Source organism: Colossoma macropomum, unplaced genomic scaffold (genome assembly GCF_904425465.1).
Source record: "Colossoma macropomum unplaced genomic scaffold, Colossoma_macropomum, whole genome shotgun sequence".
NCBI lineage: Eukaryota > Metazoa > Chordata > Actinopteri > Characiformes > Serrasalmidae > Colossoma > Colossoma macropomum.
In genome coordinates, this window is record NW_023494788.1 from 9,579,877 (window position 1) to 9,594,333 (window position 14,457).

The following is a 14,457-nucleotide window of genomic DNA, read 5'->3' on the forward strand; positions in this document are numbered from 1 at the left end:
TCAAGGGCATCAGTAAGACGACTGTCTATGGTATCGTCATTACAGTACAGTCGCTATGGTATAGTTACCTCATGATACACTCACTATGGCACAGTTGCTATGGTACAGTTCTTATGATACAGCTATCTATGATACAGTTATTATGATATAGCTAGCTTGGGGACAGTTTTTAATAATATAGCTAGCTATGGTATAATCATTGTGGTATAGCTAGCAATGGTGTAGTCCAGGGCTATCCAAAGTAAGGGACCTTTGATTTGGCCCGCCCCCTAACTCAAATGAGAGAACGTAATTTTTATTCTATATATAACCTTAATTTTGAAAAATGTACTTCTGAAGTATTTTTAGTAACAAATATACAGCATATTGTCAAAAGATTTGAACATTCCTGTCTATTTTATAATATATTATTTTGTCTTTTTGACCCTTGGCCACCAAAAACATTGCAGTTTGGACTCTAAGACAAAACGGTTATGCACCCCTGGTACAGTCGCTATGGTACAGCTAGCTGTAATATAGCTGCTGTGGCACAGTTGCTACAGCACAGTCACTACTGTACAGTCGCTATAGTATATACGCTCCAGTACAGTATACACTAATACTAAATAAAAAGGTACAGTCACTATGGAACAGTCATTATGGTATAGTCACTGTGGTATAATCACTATAGTCACTAAAGAACAGTCACTGTGGTGTAATAATAATAACTTTATTTATATAGCAAATACATACATAAAGTATGTAAAAAAAAAGCTCAAACTGCTTCACAACAGTAAAACAGTAAAAACAAAAAAGAACAAAAGTAACAACTAAAAATGAGAATAAAAACAAACAAAATTAATTTGAAAATAGGAAAAAAAGTATTTTGTAAAAATGAACAAAACAGATAAGGTTATACAAAAAAATAGCATATCTAAGATGAAGTAGCCTTTACTAATAACATGTCTGCTTTTTTAGCTGCTTTTAAAAATGTTAATGTTCTGTTTCTGATAAATATCTATTGGTAAGGTGCTCCAGAGCTTTGGTGCACAGTGTCAGAAAGCTGCTTCACCAGACTTTTTGTACTTCATTTTTGGGATATTTAGCAGGTGACGATGATCTTAAAATATGATGTGAAACCTTCTTGTACGTGTTAGTACTCCAGCTGCAGCATTCTGAACAAGCTGCAGGTGGTCTACTGTGGTTTGTGGTAATCCTATAAATAGTGCGTTGCAGTAGTCTTGGTGTGAAAAGACAAAAGCACGGGTCAGTTCCTCAGCATCATGCAGTGTGAGTAAAAGCCTGACGTTTCTTAAATGTGAAAGGGCTGTTTTGGTAATGCGCTCAACATATGATTTAAATGTTGAATCAAACATTACACTCAAATCCCCAACTTTATCTTTTGTTTGTAAAGCCAGATTGCCCAGCCTAGTTATAATGTTTGTTTTCTGTCATTCATTTCCAGTAATGATCTCTTTTTCTTTATTTAGTTTGAAAAAAAAAACTCTGTTCTTCCACATAGTGATGGTTTGAAAGACAGGCTTATTTAAGACAGACCTCATCATTTGGCTCTACAGATAGATACAATCGTGTGTCATCTGCATAACTATGAAAACTGACTCCAAGTTCTTTAATAACGTGTTCTTGTGATAACATATATAATGAAAATAAAACCAGATCACTGTGGGATAGCCGCTATGGTAAAGGCAGCACTATGCAGCAAGGGTATAGTGTCTGTGCATCACAAACTAACCAGTGATCAAAACCCATTACTTCATATGAAACCTGTTTTCAGAGTATATTGCTTTCATAAGGTCAGCAAAACCGAATCATAAAGTGATAATGGTCAGTGATAGACGTGTGTTTAGTTGATGCGGATTCTATATTTTGTGTACCTGACTAACACTCACCTGTTTCTCATGGTGGGTGCGTGCTGCCTCCTCCTGTGCCAGCACCATCTCTCTCTCCGCCGTCATCTGCACGCTCTCTCTCAGGGCCTCCTCCAGCTCCTCAATCCGCTCTGACTTCTGCCGCAGAGACTCCTGAGACTGGCAGGTCATGATCGCAAAGTAAAGAGAACACAAAGCTAATATTATTAAGCCTATAAAGCTATACTGAAGCATTTTACATCACTAGTAAATAGGGGCAGGTGTAATTACAGTTCGGTCCATAAATATTTGGACATAGTTATTGTTATTTTGGCTGTCTATCATAGCATATATTACTGCCTGAAGTCTGCAACCCATAGACATCACCAGATGCTGGGTTTCTTCCCTGGTGATGCTCTGCCAGATCTATTGTTTGCCTTCAGTAAGTAAAATGCTTGATGGGACTGGGGTCAGGCGACTGACATGGCCATTGTAGAACATTCCACTTCTTTGGCTTAAGAAAGTCTTGGGTGGCTTTTGCGTCAGGTCATTGTCCATCTGCATTGCAAAGTGTTGTCCAGTGAGGTTTGAAGCATTTGGCTAGCTGAATCTTCATGTTTCAGAATTCATCCTGCTGCTTTTGTCAGCAGTCACATCATCAATAAATACAAGGATAGCAGTTTCACTGGCAGTTATTCATGCCATAACACTACCTCCACCATTCTTTGGATCATGTGCAGTTCCTTCCTTTCTCTGTACTCTTCCCATCATTCTGAGACAAGTTGATCTTTGACCCGTGTTTCCAAGATGTTATTCCAGAACTGTACAGGCTTTTTTTTTTTAGATTTTTTTGACAATCTCTAATCTGGTTTTCCTGTTTTTGAGGCTTACCAGTGGTTTATATCTTGCGGTAAACCCTCTGCATTTACTCTGGTGAAGTCAAACACATATACACCTACCCTCTGGAGGGTGTTCCTGATCAGGCCAACTGTTGTGAATGGGGTTTTCTTCACCAGGGGACGAATTCTTCTGTCATCCACCACAGTCGCTTTCATTCAGTCCTTCTGGTGTTTCTGAGCTCGCCCATTCTTTTCTTTTTAAGAATGTACCAACTAGCTGATTTAGCCACACTGATGGGTTTGTTTTGATTTCTCACTCTAACAGTGGCTTGCTTCACTAGCATTGACAGTTCTTTGGACTTCATACTGAGAGTTAACAGCAACAAATGCAATGTCGCACCTGAAATCAGCTCTAGGGTTTTTTGTCTGCGTAGAAGAATGAATGAAATAATGAGGGAGTAACACACTGCTGGCCATGGAACAGCTGAGCAGCCACGTGTCCAATTACTTTTGAGCCCATATATGAAAATGGTTGTAAGTTCTACACTGTTTGCCCAACTTGGACATAAACACTACTGAATTAAATCTGAAGGTCTGCACTTTGAGCTAACGTTCATTATTTCATTTTAGCTCTAATATGACAGCTAAAATAGACAGATTTAGTTGATTTCCAAATATTTATGGACCAAACTGTATGTGTCCATTTTTTATGTGTACTTAATCCTGATTTATATTATGAATATTTATGTGTATATAATGAGCATTTTCTAAATGACCTCTTGGTGATTAATAAAATCTATCTGTCTATCTGTGTTTATCTGTCTATCCATTCTGGAAGTTCTGAGCCATTTCTGATTCAGCCTATGAGGTTGCTGCCCGTGTTCCCTGTACTGTCCCTTACCTGTTGTGGGGCATCGCTGGTGTTTCGGCCCTTGCTGGCCGGCTCCCTGTGCTTTCCAGAGGGTTTTTTACCCTGCTCCTTCATCTGCCTGCAAGAGGAACGCAGAGTCAGTCTGGGCAACAGCTTCTAGAGGAATGGTACAAGCGGTCACACACTGGGGGCTCGGCAGGCTTTCCCCACCACTTCTGGACTTTCCGAAAGCTTTACAGCATAACAATCATTAATACGGACAAGACAGAGAATCACTTTGAATGTTCTCTCTGCAATATAATGGTTGGTTTGTTGCAAAGCTTTTGGAAAATGCAGCCCAGTTCAGGGTTTACAACATAACTCCATTGATGACCAAGACCATAACATGATTTCTTTATTTATTTATCATGTCTGTAACAATGTCACAAAAACTAATCACTCAGATAATCACTTCCTCATGATGGGGCATTAGACCTAAATTGCAAAAACGTGTTTGCAACGAAAAACAAGACATTTTGAAAGTCAAGTGTCCCAATCCAGGATCTATTCTTTCTACAAGCATGTTATCTGTAAGTAGAATTCAATGCAGGAATACTATCCCTGTGCAATCAATACAAGCTGTTAAAATGTACAAGTACTGTGTCTACTAACCTGGAAGCCACACTAGGTGCAGAATTTCAGGTGAAAAAGTGAAAAGAAGGGAGACAAAAGCAGAAATTCAAATGCCACTCAGCGAGAGCAGAAACTTAAAAGTGGTTTTCAACCAAACTCACAAGGGGGCTGGTCAAAACAGCAACACCATTCAACGAAAAAGACAGATAACGTTTCTGACAATGACGCTTTCACACCATAGTTAAAGCAGACGAAGGTATGAAAATGTTTTGACGGTGACATTTAACATGAATGTCAACACGAGCTGAATGGAATCAGACTCTGAGACAGCTGACCTCTCGAGCTCATTGATTTTCCTGTCCTTATCATTCTTCTCATTCTCCATCTGGCGCAGGATGTCTAGCAGGCGATCCACTTCAGCCTGGGCCTTTCCAGACTCCTCTCTGTGCCTGGCCACATCAGCCTCCAGCGAGGCAATGCGCTCCGAGAGCTCCGAGTTGGCCTGCGCTTCCACGGCTGCATTTTGGGCCTGAATGGTCAGTTAGGTATTAATAGCACTCAATTACACACAAACCCACATGCATGAATACATTTTGAATGTATAAATACGTTTTCTGTGGGGACTACTTTGCCTTGATTAATTTTAGTGTTTTGCATATGCCTTTCCTCCTTGAATAGACTGAAAAAATATGTTTTAGCCTGAAATCTTATTTCAAAACTACCATAAAATAATGTCTCAGGCATCAGGCAGAATATTCATAACCATTTCATGTAATAACTTTAAATGAGATAGTATTTAGAGACATTAAACTCTTCAGATGCCTGGTTCCTATCACCCCCACTGTGAACAATTCAGTAAGTTTCTATAGAACATCAAACCACGCTGAATGACTTTGTAATAACTTTCATGAATCTTTCCTTAACATTTCCTTATGTTCTTCTAATTCCTCTATAGCTAAACATATTGCAACAGCAACCACCTAATCAATCTCTCTCTCACCCTCTTCAGCTGGTTTTCCAGTTTAGAGCACTCTTCCCTCCTTTGCTCAAGGGCAATCTCCAGGGTTTTCAGTTTGGAGTCTTTCTTTAGCCCAGACGAGGCTAAGGATGACGCATGCTCTTTGAGGTCCAGCAGAGAAGTCTGAAATAACAGCAAACATTCATAGCACAAATAAATTGAACTGAGACTCAAAGTCAAGTTTTAATACCAATATAGCCTAGTCTTAGGCTAAAAAGGAGCTGCAGTGGAGAATCTCTATTAAATGTGTCATATAATGGCAGATTACTAAACAAGGCAACGTGTACAGACAATTTGCACCGGCGGGGAGAGCCAATCATCTACTAAGAACTTTTCTACAAATATTACATATATAATTAACATATGATCAGCACAATAAACCCCTTTTCTTTTCATGTCCTTAAAAAAATGTTCATAATTTTCTTTGCTCTCTGTTTCTGGCAACAATTTGTCTGTATTAGTTATTATGTAGAAAGTTTGCCTTTTCATTTCAAAATAATGACTTATCGTATCAAAATAATAACTCATTTATGAGAGGTCAAACGCAGGTCAAAATTTGACAAATTGCTGCCAGAAAAGTGGAAAAAAACAACAAACGACCTTTTTTCACCTGGAAAAAACAGGCTTCCATTTTCCATCAGCCTTGATAATTATGGGTGGTTCATTATAATAATCGGCCTCCCTAAACACTCTTGTGTTTAAACACACGCAATGTGGCAAAAGCACAAAACGGCAGCAACTGCTCTTTGATCTTATTACGGTCACTAAAGGGCTTTCGCACCAATATAGTAAATCACAACAGCCGCTTTTTGACACCGAAACAGGGTGTGTGACAGTGCGGAACATTAGTAGATTTGCCCCTTCATCTCAAATGCCAATCAAATGTGCATTCAAGAAGCATGACACTTTACGTTAGCCATCATGGCTAATCTGTTTGGACAAGCTCGGCTGTTCCATCATTTCTGATATCTGCATGTCAGCATGCCTTGGCAGGTACATGCCACAACTGCACTCAGTCTATTTGTAATAGCATGACTGCTTTCCTTACAGTGTCACTGCATGTGCAATCTCCTCAAAATGTATGAGGTACCACAAAACAGTTTCACCAGTAATTTAAGGATTTTCCATCCTGACTGAGCAAACAAAACAGTAGACGTTTCTTCTAAGTAAATGATATTTAAAGCTAATACACAGGTATTAAACGCTGAATTGTTCAGCAATAGAATACATACAAATAAACAAATAATACATTGTGACCAATCCCTCATTATATTAAGCGCTACTGGAGAGCAGCTGCAACATTATTTGGTTCCTGACTTTCGTTATTACTAAATTATTATTAAAAACAGAACACTTACATTACTAGTATTCATGTTTACTTGTATTTATTCCAATGTTATCTAGTGTTTAACAGGCAAAAACACATTTACTGCCAAATTAAATAGTTTTAAATCATTTTCATGGCTGCCTAATTACTGTTTTAGTCTGAGACTATCTAGGCTTAATCTGTGTCTATAGTAAGTAATGCTCACCTCTCGCTCTGAGAGGTCTCCCTGCAGTAAGCTCACTTTCTCCTTCAGCTCTTTTAGCTCCTTCTTGCTGCTGTCCAGCTCCTCAGCCCTCTCCCTCTCCTCCCGGTCACGCTGCTCTTTCAGACGCTCGATGATGCGCTCCTGTAACAGATGGCAGACAGACTGAGGTGAAGTTTGGACTGGCTTACTGGTGACTTCTGTAATTTAGGGGGCATCGTACAAGGGCCTGACTGACAAGTGGCTTATTTTATAACTTGTTTAATATTCATATTTTTTAAAACAGCACAAGTTTCTGCTGTTTACTTGAGTTTAGGATACTGCATCAGCTAGTAAACAACTATTTAATTAAAATTATTGGCATCTGTTTAATTTAAGGCAGGAACTAATTTAGGGATACACAATGATACCGGCTATATGAAATATGAGCAGACATTTTCCCATATCATATCATCCCAAACCTAATTGTTTTGTGTTTTAGTGTGAAAAGCTGTCTTATAAAGCAGTTCTTTAAGATAACTTCTATAGGTTGTGTAGTGTACAAAAATACTTCTGCATCAAACGAGACTAGAGGTACAATACTTAGCCCTGTCACAATTATTATATAATCTCCTAATCACAATTATTTGAGATGATTGCAATTATTTAAACTGACCGCAATCATTTTCCACTTTAGATTTCACAATAATATTAAAATGCAACAAACAATGTGTGGGTGCGCTGGGTTGAAGCGAAGCAGTAAGTGTTTTTACTGCGACACATCATGGAGCAAAGAATTTCTAAATTCTAACTTGGCGCTCTAACGTGTTTAGAAGGCAGTGCTAGTAATGTCTGTTTATTTAGCTTTGTAGTTAATTCTCAAGTTTTCAGTAGGAATGCTAACAAAATGAGGTTTTGTGTGCTTATATTTTCACTCTCAAGAAAAAATACAAAGTTTTGCTTGAATACACCTGATTCTGTGTAACTGAGACATTTGTGTGAGTGTAGTCTACCAATTGAACAGTACTACAAGCTACCTAGTAAACAAACGAAGCAAGACGGCTAATAAGCCAATGTGGCCACTTTCGATTTGTACTTTAAGATGTATATAATGCAAAGAAAAGACAATAAAATCAGTCACTGTAATTATTTGTACAACAATTACTCACCAGCTAAAATGTCTTGATAGTGATAGCCCTAACGATACTGCTTTTCCTTTACTAAACCAATACTGAAACCTTAAGTATTGGCTGATACTTTATTTAAGATATGGTCATTTAAAAGTAGGCCCCCAGAAAGATATATACAAATAACAATGTCACATCACACAGTGTGAGTGTCAGCTCTTTCAGGCTGGATTGGTTACAGGTCTGGATCATGTTCATTCCTTTTTCCCCTCCGATATCTGATCCAGCATTTTCTGTTGATATCGACCCAATAGCACTGGCTTCATGACCAGCTCTCTGGTCGCAGATCTTACCTTCTCAGCCAGTGAGTCCTCCAGAGTGGTGAGGACTGTATCTGTGTTGGAGGTGTCTGTCTGCAGAGACTTCACTCTTTCTCTCAGGCTGCCCATCTGCTTTTCTTTGTCCCTCAGCTGCTCCTGGAGGTTCTCAATCTGGAGAACCACATACAAAATCCCATTCACATAAAATGCAAAAAAGGACTTAGCAATTACGCAGGCTACACTGAAATTCCTAACCTTTTTTTGTAGAACATTGATTTTGCGCTCTTTGACGTCTAGCATGTCCTTGAGGTCATGGATCTCTCCGTTGAGTGTGCTTTTCTCCTCGGACATGTCCTGGATCTGCTTGCTCTTTTTGTTCAGCAGTGTCTCCTTCTCCTCAAGACGCAACCTCAGCGCATCCACCTGAGAAGTGAATTTGTTCATTAAACCAAAGAAGTCAAAAAAACAGTCCCATTTTATTTTAAGGTTACCTGCACAGGGACTTAATGACACCTGCATGAGCACTGAATAACACTGAATGTGTGGCTGTAAACATGAACTAACCCTGTTTTTCATGTCTGCAGCCACACAAGCCTCCTTAACAGTACCAAAGAATAAAAGTAATACGCGTACTATACTTTATTGGTCTTATGGGGAAATTTGTCATTTTGCTGCCTAACTATGCCCAGTCTGGGGCAGTGGTGGGTTAAGTGCCTTGCCCAAGGGCACAACTTGGAACATCCAGCCAGTCCTGGGATTTGAACCAATAACTTTATGGTTGTTGGCTCACCTCTCCTACCATTAGGCTACTTTTTCTACTTTTTGCTGTGCTAGTTAAGAGGTTTTGTATGGGAATATGTATAAAGTTCGATAGAACTGATAGTTCTATAGAACTGATATATGGACCTGTTAACAAGGCCTCTGCTTCACTTTACTTGGGAATGATGCTTATTAGTGGAACAAATGTCCATCACTTTAGTTAAAGGTCCCTTATATCAATACAATATTACTCACTTCATAAAGCATCTTAGATCATCTTATGATTATTGGCATAAACTGTTTGCAAGTATTTTATTCAAAACTTATAAGTGTGTTAAGAAGTCTCTATGTAGGTAGCCTTCAAATGAAGTGTTAGAGAAAAAACAATGTGAGTAAAAAGGGGTGTGAATCTATGACCTCCAACGATCCAATCTGAATACAATTCTTATGGAAACAATTCAATACATTACGAAATCTCAAGTTTGATTTGATTATTCTTATTATACTGAATACTCAATAGGAAAAAAATCGAATAAATTCTAACATTCCTAATATGATGCAGTTGAACCGCCTCCTTCAGACTGATTCATTATGATACATCAATGCATTTTTACATGCCTGTGAAGTTGTCTGTCTGATGGAACACTTGACTTTTGAACATGCATTTGAGCAGGTTTTTACCTCGGTCTGTAAGATGGCAGCACGCTGCTCTTTGGCAGTCAAGGACTCTTTGAGCACCTCAATGTGCTGCTTGCTATCAGAGAACTGGTTGGTCAGGGTCTCCAGTTTGGTCTGCAGGCCGAGGAGTTGAGTGTCCTTCCTGGACAGATCCTGCTTCACCTGGTCCATCTGAATCAGGGAAAGGTTCAAATTCATACCCACCACTCAAACATTCTCTACAGATGTTGCACAGAGGTGAAATGTTATGTAGAGTTGCTGTCAGATTTCAGCTGTAAGACAGGAGCTATGCACTACCTTGTTCTTCATGAACTTGGTGTGGTTGCGGTACACCTCCATTTGCTTGACCTCCTCTTGTCGCTCCTCGCAGCTGAGCATGCTACTGGAGCGCAGCATCATGACCTGATCCTCCAGCTCCCTCAGGCCCCGCTCCAGAGAGTTGATCTGGGAATCCTGTGGACACAAACAAAAGCCTCATTGCATGTCCACCTTTGGAGGATGGACATTAATATCACATTTTCTGTACAGGGCCAGTCTTAATCATGAAATTTTAGCTGATGACTATCATATACATAATACACATGATTAGTCTTATTTGTTCGCCCTCTTAACGTTACAGCATCAAGTTACACTTTGTTAGACTGAAAGGTTAAATACTTGTTTCTGATGTCCATTTTTTGCTGAATAAACACAGAAGAGCTGTTTTAACTGTGGTAACTGTGTTCAAATCATCATTACAATGGGAAATGAATTACGTAAACAACAGAAATGACTTGTCAGATGAGGAGGGCAACAAGCTAAAAGCTAAAGTTAGCCGGGTAGCTACCTGGCTATCAAAATATTTCTCAGTTTTGATTCTTTTCTCTGCCTGAAAAGCTAAAAATTGCTGCTTGAATCCATTTTGCCTACAGATCAGTGGCTAGACTAGCGGTCATGACCGGTTGACACCACAGGGATTTCCAATGGTTATATGATGTATTTGCACAATGCATACTGGGTATGGGTACCACTGACATGGTAGTGTGTGAGGTAGTGTGTGAGGTGCTGGTATGTGTGTATCAGGCACAGCCATGTTACTGGGTTTGTATACACGTCAGTGTCACTGTTAAGTTGAGAGTGGACCACCACCCAAAATATCCAACCGAGTGGTCAAGGCGTTTCTATTGAAGTGGACAATAAATGCATATCTAAACCTATAAATATAAGTTTGGATGTGATACTGTAAATATTGTTTATATATAGTTTACGAACAATCAAACCAATCCAAAAATTTCTGACAACCTTCTGATACCTTTAATTCAACTAAAACAAGTCTTATCTAAAAAACAGTAATTGAACAAACTGATTCATCTCTAGGTAATGTTGCGTAAAGCAGGCATATGCTCCTGGCATACTGTGGTACCTTCATCTCTATGACGGTTTGCAGAGCTTTGGTTTTTGTAGACTCTGGCGTCCCTTCAAGGTGGCGATGCAGCTCCTGGAATAAGAGGCACATGCTTGGCACTTTGTTCACACCACAGCCAGAAATAGAGCTTTCAGATGTGTCATCAAACCTTCAGGGGAAACTGTGCCTGTGCTTCAGATTTGGCTTGGCACTCTATTGCTCAGCTAGAGTCATGAACAGCACGAAGCATTGTAAGAGCAAACAATATCCCCTGCAATCTAGTGCGCATTTATTTGTTGTTTCATGGAATAACAGGGATCATATGTTTTATATGAAGAGGATGTGATCTTAAGCTTTGTTATGTTTATTTTAGCCTATTTTTAGGTTCATAATCATTCAGAAATTTCACACATTGGCATGAGGATGTGAACATGCGTGCTAGCCTTTCAGGACATGCAGTGGTTTTGGATTTGTGCCCCCAAGGGGTTAGGGGTAGATTTTGCAAGCCAACTAGTTACTTAAGTTACAATAGAGTCAAATTTTTAAAACATTATTATGAAAGGAGCATTGTTAGCTAGATACTTACCATAAAAAGAGAGATTATTTGCAAGCTGATTTCATTTTTTTGATAGCAAAAGACAAAAGTCGTGGGAAAAATCTGAACTGAGTATAATAGTTAATTATTATTTACTACCCTCATTTATTTCTTCATTATTTTCCTATAACGTTACCAGTCTTTATTTAAAGGGACACTTAGACCAAAATGAAAAATGTAACCATCACTACATCTGTTATAAACACGTTTGCTTACAGAATGAGAGTCTTTAGAGCAAGATCTTCCAGTTAAAAGACTAGCAAAACTCTCTATTGATGATGTATCTTGAAGGTGGGAGGAACCTTTAAAAACTTTGGGATGTATTTTTGAGGATAGGCTGTTCTGAAGTGTTCTTTTTTTTCCATTAGCTTGTGAATGCAGAAACCAGAATCTTATTACAGACATTTAACTATGGTAACTGTCTTCAAATCATCATTACAATGGAAAATAGATTTCTGGAACGGACAACAAACTAAAAGTTACCTGGCTATCTAAATAGTTTATCTCAGTTTAGCTTCTTTTCTCTGGCTAAGAGGCTAAAAAACATCTCTCTGGTGTCAATTATGTGCTGAATAAAGACAGAACTGCTGTTTTCTTTAAGATTTTGTTCTACAACTGAGCTAAGAGTTACCCTAATACTAGCTTGGTTGTATTTATTATCCAACAGATCAGTGGCTAGGCTAACAGTAAGGATTGGTTGACACCACAGTGATTTCCAATGGTTTTATGATGTATTTGCATAATGCATGCTGGGTATGAGAACAGAGATGAATGAAAACGATGCAAAATTGTAAGTTCTGTCAAACCAAAGAGGATTAGGGTTATGAGGCTCTGCTACAGAAAACTGCAGAACACAACAAATAACCTTAATATCTAGTTTTCGGCCTGAATGCCCCTTTACATATTACACATTATGCATATTACACAAGATGTACGGGGCCATCATCAAACTGCAGATCCAGAACTTCTCTTGGCTTTCCAAGTGGATTCATCCAGTACTAACAGGAATTTATGGGACACTGACCTCACGCAAAGCCACTATTTCCTTATCGCGCTGCTCCAGCATGTTCTCCAGGTGATGTGCATGCATCTCTGCGTCAGCCAGGCGGCAGGTGAGCTCATGGTCCTCCTCGCTGGACTTGGTCGACGGTCCTTTGCTGTGCAACATCTCCAGCAGCTTCTTGACGGAGTCATCACGGGCAGCCAGTGTCTGCCGCTGGGTCTCCAACCGCAGCTCCATCTCCTCCAGTGTGCGGCGCAGCAGGAAGAGCTCCCGCGCTTGCCGCTCGTGCTCCTCACCCGGCTCACATGCCAGAGGCTCACCGGGTGGCTGCAGCAGCTGGTTCAGATCCCGCTGGATGCGCAGCTCGGCCTGCAAGGCCTGCACGGTGGTCTGCAGGTGCTGTTGTGGACAAAACAGGAAGAGAGATTGTAAACGAAAAAAGGGGTTAGAGCAAGGGTCAGTTACTGAAGAGTACAGGGATTCAGTCCTAGTTGGTGGCTGCTGTGCCACCACGATCAAAGCCTAAAAGTGTACTGTCCCTATATTTGGTTAATGTTAGCCAGGGCAAAAACAGGGCCCAATTAATATAGTGTTTGGCTGGAAAAATCAGCCTATTTTAAGGTTCCACTCGTTTATTGTCATTTGCAGAAATTCCTCTGATGAAGCAGCAAAAACATCTGTTTAAATGTTATGAAGAACCAAAATGAGAACAACAGTTAAACTCAATGTAATGTAACAACCAGCTTTGATACAACTGCAATTTCATGAAGACTTTGATGACATGATCTAAAGGCTGCTAAGCTGGCAGTATTGGTCACTTCGTTTACACTTTTTATTTGCACTTTCAGATTTTAGTTGGTCAGCCAAGACAAGTCTGGTGTCCAAATTTTGCTTCTTTAGTTTTGGACTGGAACTACAAAGCTAATGTTGCTGACAAACACTGTACATTAAAAGATATCAAACTTATTTCTGTTGTTGTTCTCACGCAGGCATATCGATGCTAGATTACTTTTGTGATGTCTGTTGTTTCTATTTGGAAACATTTTCATATATTTTCAGTTTGAAAGTTCATATTAACAGTCATTTATAAATAGAAACAACAAAAATCATACACATAATCATTCATGTACCTACAAAACATTCCACACAACACCCCTGTTGTCTAAAATGGCTGCCTGCTGTGTTCAGCTACATGGTGATGTTTTGTTCATCTTTATTGTTCACAGTAAATCACAATGCGTCCTAAACTACACCGACAAGTCTGTGTGACCTCACTGAAGAGCTGGATGCAGTTTGAGCAGGTTCAAAGTAATTTTTATTTGCATGTATTTAAGAAATGATTTGGGTGACTATTGAGTTCTAGTGTTTGTTACCAATAATAGCCTTGTAGCTCCAGTGCTAAACTAAGAAAGCAAAATTTATACACCAAGGACGTCTTGGCTGATCCACTAACTATCCATCTAACCTAGGTGGAAAATTATGTGAGTTGAATTTTTTTCGCCAAAACATTTCTAACAATAAGTTTTCTGACATAGACATCCCTCAGCCGTATATTATATACACTGAGAATCTATGATGTGTTTATCTTTCTCCATGTTTGATATCTCTTCTTCTCTTCTGGTCTGAATAGAGAAACATTTGAGAATTGTGTGTTCCCACAAGGCAGGCAGGCGTAGGTGGCAGTGCCAGATGCAGGATGTCTGTAGTGTAGTGAGGCGGAGAGGAGGGAGGATGGAGCCCCCATGTGGGCCATCTGGAAACCCTGCTTTATTTACACATGCTGGAGAATACTTATTTCATCCTAATCTACACGGCCAGGCTGCTGAGAACAGGTCAGTTTATAAGATAAACCTTGGAGTAATAATATAAAGATCCCTTAATGTATGATTAGCATGG

The 14,457-nt window shown here is 39.4% G+C and overlaps 1 protein-coding gene across 1 annotated transcript in view; it reads right to left on the reverse strand.

Annotated features, from left to right (window-relative positions):
* The window catches only part of erc1a (ELKS/RAB6-interacting/CAST family member 1a), a 35,094-nt gene that overhangs the window by 8,850 nt on the left and 11,787 nt on the right, over nt 1-14,457 (reverse strand). Inside the window, exons 3-14 of the mRNA XM_036568291.1 lie at nt 12,583-12,960; nt 10,982-11,056; nt 9,877-10,032; nt 9,583-9,750; nt 8,398-8,565; nt 8,176-8,313; nt 6,720-6,860; nt 5,170-5,310; nt 4,505-4,698; nt 4,209-4,220; nt 3,588-3,675; nt 1,890-2,027 (exon numbers count right to left, since the gene is read on the reverse strand). Of these exons, the coding sequence (XP_036424184.1) occupies nt 1,890-2,027; nt 3,588-3,675; nt 4,209-4,220; nt 4,505-4,698; nt 5,170-5,310; nt 6,720-6,860; nt 8,176-8,313; nt 8,398-8,565; nt 9,583-9,750; nt 9,877-10,032; nt 10,982-11,056; nt 12,583-12,960 (1,797 nt within the window). The remainder of the gene's footprint in view (nt 1-1,889; nt 2,028-3,587; nt 3,676-4,208; nt 4,221-4,504; nt 4,699-5,169; nt 5,311-6,719; nt 6,861-8,175; nt 8,314-8,397; nt 8,566-9,582; nt 9,751-9,876; nt 10,033-10,981; nt 11,057-12,582; nt 12,961-14,457) is intronic.